Below are 6,733 nucleotides of genomic sequence, written 5' to 3'. Positions count from 1 at the left end.
TTCCTTTTACAGTTTTTATTATTTTAATAAAACTAGTCGATTTAGTCAAAAAAAAAAAAAAGGAAAAGGAAAAGGATGGTGAGGAAACACACGTGACATGATTTTCCTAATATAGATATGCGTCTTAATTATATTAAATTCTCAAGAAAATAATTTCTTTTATATAAAATCAAATAATTTTTTTATCCAATACTTAGGGATTTAAAAACAATTTTTTCAATTTTAATTTGTATAAAGTCATTATTAAAGTTTTATTAAAAATATGTTTGATACGGATTCAAATTGTATTACTTATTTTTTATCTTAATATTGTATAAAAATTATACATATTCTTTCATAATAGCAATATTTTCAATTATTCCATAAAATAGTTATTAACATTAAAAATATTATTGATTAGGCGGGTAAGTTACTCAGATTAGATATTAAAAGAAGACAGTAATAATTTATTTAGCCCTCTAATTTTATAAAAAAGAAAGTTATCTTAATTCTCTATTTAAATTTTTACCTCTTTTAGTCTTTAAACTTACAATAATTGTCAAATCATCTCAAAATGGATGAAAATTTAACGTTTGTTAACTTTGTTGACGTAGCATACACGTAGATTGTCATGTCACAATTAATTAATTTTTTAAAAATTTTAAAAAATTAAATATTTATTTTAAAAAATTAAAAATTATTAAAAGAGTATAAAGTATTTTTAATTTTTTAAAAAGAATAATAATTGTTAGTGTGACATATATGTGGATTGTCAAGTTAGTAAAGTTAACAGACATTAAATTTTCGTGAAGGGATTATATGAAACTGTGATTCAAGGTCATCCCTATCCCTTTCCAATGGAGGATGATAAATCATATTTTTTCTCTTGATTTTCAGATTTTTCCTCTTGAAAAAATTCAAATTCAACTAAAAATACTGAAAATCAGGAGGAAAAATCTGATTTGTCATTCTTCTATTGAAAAATGATAGGGATGATATGGAATCACAGTCATATAATCCTTTCTCTTAAATTTTCTATTTATTTTGGAGTGATTTGATAAATAATACAAATTTAATGACTAAAAAAAGTTAAAAATTAAAATTAGGCAATCTGTAATTTAAAGGAAAGTTAGGGGTAATGATAAAAGTAAAGAGTATATGTAGGGTTCATTCTTCCTTAGAAAAACAGAGGGAAACTCCCAAAAAGAAAGAATCTAAATATAAATCAGAAGGAAGAAAAGAAAATGGCATTGAAATTCGTTAGTATGAGTTTTCAGTCGCAGGAAGTCCCATGTTCTGGTGGTCTTCCAGCAATGGCGAGCTTCGGATCTCCCAGGTTTTTCATGACATCCACTGTGCCTTCTGCCAACATGTTAGTTCTTATTGTGTTCCTTGTTCTAACGTCATACTCTTGTTATTTCTTCGCTTGAGTTTCTGCGCTAGGTTCCTTAGTTTTAAATTTTTTATTTAAAAGAATTATCCTAGGAACAAAGAGACAATAATCCCAACATAAACATCTGGTAATAAGCCCTCATAATGTACCTCCCAGGTCCCTGCAACTAAACAAAAAATGATCCACAGATTCTAGGGAAGCAACCGCCTATGAATATATATACAGATTCTAGAGTTTTATACCTACCTTGCCATATTAATCCATGTCCCATTCAACCCTCTGCTACTACCACCGTTCCATTTCTAGTTCACCTTAGGAGGGAGATTCAACACCATTTTCCCTTCCTTTTCTTACTATAGTTCCCATTAAAACTTCATTTATTTGATATACGTCTTTTTATTAATTTATCTAAATTTAAATGAATTAATTATATAATAATAAATTCCGTTAGTTTAATTAAATACAGTAGGTTAGGCCATAACTAAGCCATTAAATTCTACTTTTAGATTGATTTCTTTTAATATAATTTATTAGAAAAATATATTAAACATTTAATAATTTAGGGATAAATTTAGAGTCATTATTGCATAAACTATTCATATAAATGAAAACAATTTTTTTTACTCTTTTAACAACATTATCATCTTTAAAATACAACTATCGAAACTATGTTAAGGCAACTCACAATCATCTTCTTTTTTTTTTTTAAATAGAATAATTTTTATATTTAAAAATATCAATATTTTTTATTTCATAATTTGATCACCATGTTAAATAATTCTAACATAAGAGCTTTAAACGAGTAAAATATACTTAGTGAATGATTAATATATAAAAAAATAATTAAAAATTACACATTTCTAGGATTGCAAAAAAAAAAGAAAATTGAAGAAAGGAATTTCATTTTTATGATTAGTAATTAATTAAAAAATATAATATAAAATATTGATAATAATTATCCTAATTATAAAGATTAATAATTGTAAAACGATTGTGCATGATGAAAATATTAATAGTAAACTGTTGATAAAATGGAATATATGATTAAAAAAAGAGAGAGAGTAAATTAAACATAAAATTGCTCTACTATGAATGAGGTTTGGCTTGACTTTAACTATTACAGCAGTCAATTTAGGCACCTAATTTAAGACCTATTTGTTGGTCATTAATGATTATTATATCATTTATAGGAAGTTACAAGATATTGGTCGCCACAACAAATGCCATATGGCTTTATGAATTTTAAAAAGGATAATTACTTATTTAGTTTTTACTAAACTGCACTTGTTAGTCAATCCACTCAAAATAGATGAAAATTTTAATATTTTTTAACTTTGCTGATGTAACATAATGTAGATGTCAGGTCTACAATTAATTAATTTTTAAAATTTTTTAAAATTCAAAAAAATATAAAATTATAAAAAAAATTATTTTTATTTTTAAAAAATTAATTAACTACTAACGTGACATAGCATAGCAATACCAACAAAATTATGCCTATTTAGAATGATCAACGATATAATTTACTCTAATTTTAATAGCTAGGGATGAGTCCAAACATACTATAAATAGTTGAATGATTATCTATTTGTAATTTATCCATAATATGCAATAAATTTCATAATTAAAAGCTAATTTTTTGTAAATTTTAATGATTGATAAAAAACATTTATAGGCACCAAATTTAATGATATTTAAAATTTTAGTTACTTATTTATTGGTCATTAATAATTGTTATAACATTTATAGGAACAACATGAGCTACCGCAATGTGTTTCAACTTTATTGTTTCTCTTTTTTTTTTTCTTAAATCTTTTTTAGCCTTTAAATTTAGTTTGAATTGTTTGTCAAATCACTTGAAGTGGATAAAAAATTTAACGTGGATATCATGTCAACAACCGTTAACATGGCATATGCGTGGCAACATCAATAAAGTTAACAAACATTCTTTTTTTTTTATCTATTTTGGGATAATTTAATAAAAAATACAAGTTCAATGGTTAACAAACATTACTTCTTCTTTTTTTTTTTAACCTTAATTTTAATAATTGGGGATGGGGTCCAAACTTATTAAATAGTTGAATGATTATCTTTATTCATAATATACAAAAAATTTCATAATTAAACGCTAAATTTTTTTTTTTATAAATTGTAAGGAATGATAAATAACAAATAATAATTATTGGTAAATAGTAACTAATAATAAATATGTTAAGTTATATATAAATAAATTGAAAAAAAAAATCAGCACATAGAGGTAAAATAGTAGTAACTAAATAATAACGTAAATGTAAACGCATCATTACATATTAATAAATAATTTACAAGACACAAGTAAAGTGTATTATGGGTAAAATAATATGCCACAAAAGTAAACGATTGATAGTAAAAGATAATATTAAAATTTATAATTATGATTCTAAGCATTTATATACCTTATTAATTAAGTAAAAAGTATTTTTATAATACATAATTGAAATTATTTTTATAAATTTCTAAAACTAACTTATAATTAAATTATCAATGATATATTTTTTTAAATTATTTGATCAAAATTAAGTAATATAATTTTTTTTATAAAATATTCATATTTTAAGTAATTCGTGTAACTATATATATATTTACTTATATAAAGTTCTTGACTGGATTTGATGTTATAAATTAACAAAGAATCAATTTAGAGTGTAAATTAAAAATTTTAGTGTTAAAAATTTAAGTACTGAATTTTTTCTACTAAATTTTATAAGTGTTGGATTTATATTAAAAAATTATTTGGTAAATTAGTGAATATTGTTTGATTCAAATAAATATTAATTTTTAAAAGATTATTTATTTTTAATTTTAATCATGATATTTTATATTATTTTAGATAGTTTTAAATGAAAGATAAATATGGTAATTTGAATAATTCTTTTTTTTTAAAAATAAAAATGATAATTTATTTGAATTTTTTAATAAAATGAAATAGACTAAATATTTTTTATTTTAAGTGATAAATAGTTACTAATCTACTTATTTTATTTAACATTTTTTTGTTAAAATTTTTTATTAAATAAAAAATTAAAATATTTATTATATGCATTTAATTTGAAATTTTTCAACGGTATCAAATGCTCCCTTAATTAGAAAGATTGCTCTGTTTTGAAAAAAGTTTTACTAAATTAAGCTTATACAATTATCTGCATTGTCAGGTAATCACTCACTATTTATTTTTGGCAAAATGATTTATTTGGCCCTTTAATTTTATATATATAAGTTCTTCATTTAATTTTTCACTTTTTTTATTTTTAAATTAATTTTTTAATCAAAATGAATAGAAAAGTTAACTTTTTTTTTAACTTTTTTGATATGGCATACACGTGGATGACACGTAAGTATTTAATTAATTTTTTAAAATTTTTAAAATTATTTCTAAAAATAGAAATGATTAAAATTATTTTAAAAGTATATAAAAACATTTTTAATATTTTTTAATTTTTGAAAAATTAATTAAATGTTAATATATTTATATGTATGCCATGTCAGCAAAGTTAATGAACGTTAACTTTTCTATATATTTTGGGTTGATTCGAAAAAAACGAAAATCAAAAACTAAAAAAGACAAAAAATTAAATGAATAACTAAAATAACTTTTGTAAAGTTAAAGGACAACAAAAATCATTATACCTTTTTTCTAAAAATAAATCCTTTTATATATTTGCCATCATCTAATTTATTAATAATGCATAAAATTATAGAGTGTCAAAATGTAAATCATTATTTTAACACAAATATATTTTTATATAAATATTTCATAAATATATTTTCACATAATCTTTTCTCTTTTCATCTAAAATATTTTCCCTCGTACATTAGAAATAGGAGAAAACAAGATGTTATTTTGAGGACTTAGCTTAAAGCTCAGAGTGCTAACACAAAACTTACCCACTTGCTACCACCACCATGTTATGTAATCTAGTATACATCTAACCATATGAATGAAATTTATTTGAATCCAGGAAAGTTGAGAATCTAAGAAAAACATTCATGCCTCATCTGAAGGTGCAAGATCAGATCACACATTCGATGCAACCGCAAAAGATTGAGATTTTTAAGTCATTAGACAACTGGGTTGAGAACAACATTCTAATTCACCTGAAACCAGTTGAGAAAAGTTGGGAACCCCAGGATTTTCTTCCAGATCCTACGTCGGATGGATTCAATGAGCAGGTGGCAGAGTTAAGGGAAAGGGCAAAGGAGATCCCAGATGATTACTTTGTGGTTTTGGTTGGAGATATGATCACAGAGGAAGCCCTTCCAACTTACCAAACAATGCTTAATACCTTAGATTGCGTTCGTGATGAAACAGGCGCTAGCCTTTCTCCTTGGGCAATTTGGACAAGGGCTTGGACTGCTGAAGAAAACAGGCATGGTGATCTGCTTAATAAGTATCTCTACTTGTCTGGAAGAGTCGACATGAGACAAATCGAAAAGACAATCCAGTATTTAATTGGTTCAGGAATGGTAAGTAGGTTACTCACTTCTTGTAGTATAAGATATTTACATATTTACTATATCTATTACTTTATTAAATAAAATTTTCTTTTGAATATTTCTAGGACCCGAAAGCAGAGAACAATCCATATCTTACATTCATCTACACATCATTCCAAGAAAGGGCAACTTTTATTTCCCACAAGAATACAGCCAAAATTGCTAAAGAGCATGAGAATATTGAGTTGGCTAGACTATGTGGTTTCATTGCCGCAGATGAAAAGCGGCATGAGACAGCCTATACTAAAATCGTTGAAAAGCTGTTTGAGATCGATCCTGATCAAACTGTCCGAGCCTTTGCTGACATGATGAGGAAGAATATCAACATGCCAGCTCAATTCATGTACGATGGCCAAGATGAAAACCTTTTCAACCACTTTTCAACTGTTGCACAAAGACTTGGAGTTTACACTACCAAGGACTATACTGATATTCTAGAGTTCTTGGTGGATCAATGGAAGGTGAAGGAATTAACTGGACTTTCAGCTGGTGGGCGAAAAGCTCAAGAGTTTGTGTGTCAACTTCCTCAAAGACTTAGAAAGCTGGAAGTGAGAGCTCAATTAAGGGCTAAGGAAGCACCCAATGTTAAATTTAGTTGGATTTATGATAGAAAATTGAAGCTCTAAGGTATGTGCTTTAATATCCTACAAGTGTGGACTCTAGGATCGTAGAGATTGGCAGATGCTTAATCCATGCAAGGGGCGAAGAGATCAAAGTTGTTTGTGGTTATTTCTGCTTTTTTAAAGTTTGTTTCTTGAGTGTGTTGTTGGTGACCTCTTATGTTCTAAATGAACTCAATATAATAATAAACCAATCAACCTTGAGTTA

At 25.3% G+C, this 6,733-nt stretch overlaps 1 protein-coding gene across 1 annotated transcript; it reads left to right on the top strand.

Annotated features, from left to right (window-relative positions):
• Nucleotides 1-1,104: 1,104 nt before the first annotated feature.
• Nucleotides 1,105-6,733, top strand: LOC107896783 (stearoyl-[acyl-carrier-protein] 9-desaturase, chloroplastic). The gene is made up of 3 exons (XM_016822053.2): nucleotides 1,105-1,351; nucleotides 5,371-5,875; nucleotides 5,971-6,733. The coding sequence occupies exons 1-3, from the start codon at nucleotides 1,224-1,226 to the stop codon at nucleotides 6,529-6,531; spliced, it is 1,194 nt and encodes a 397-aa protein (XP_016677542.2). The 5' UTR covers nucleotides 1,105-1,223; the 3' UTR covers nucleotides 6,532-6,733.

The sequence above is a fragment of the Gossypium hirsutum genome, chromosome A10, assembly GCF_007990345.1.
Source record: "Gossypium hirsutum isolate 1008001.06 chromosome A10, Gossypium_hirsutum_v2.1, whole genome shotgun sequence".
Lineage (NCBI taxonomy): Eukaryota > Viridiplantae > Streptophyta > Magnoliopsida > Malvales > Malvaceae > Gossypium > Gossypium hirsutum.
Note: the sequence above shows the minus strand (reverse complement) of the source record. Positions and strands in the feature narration are given on the sequence as shown.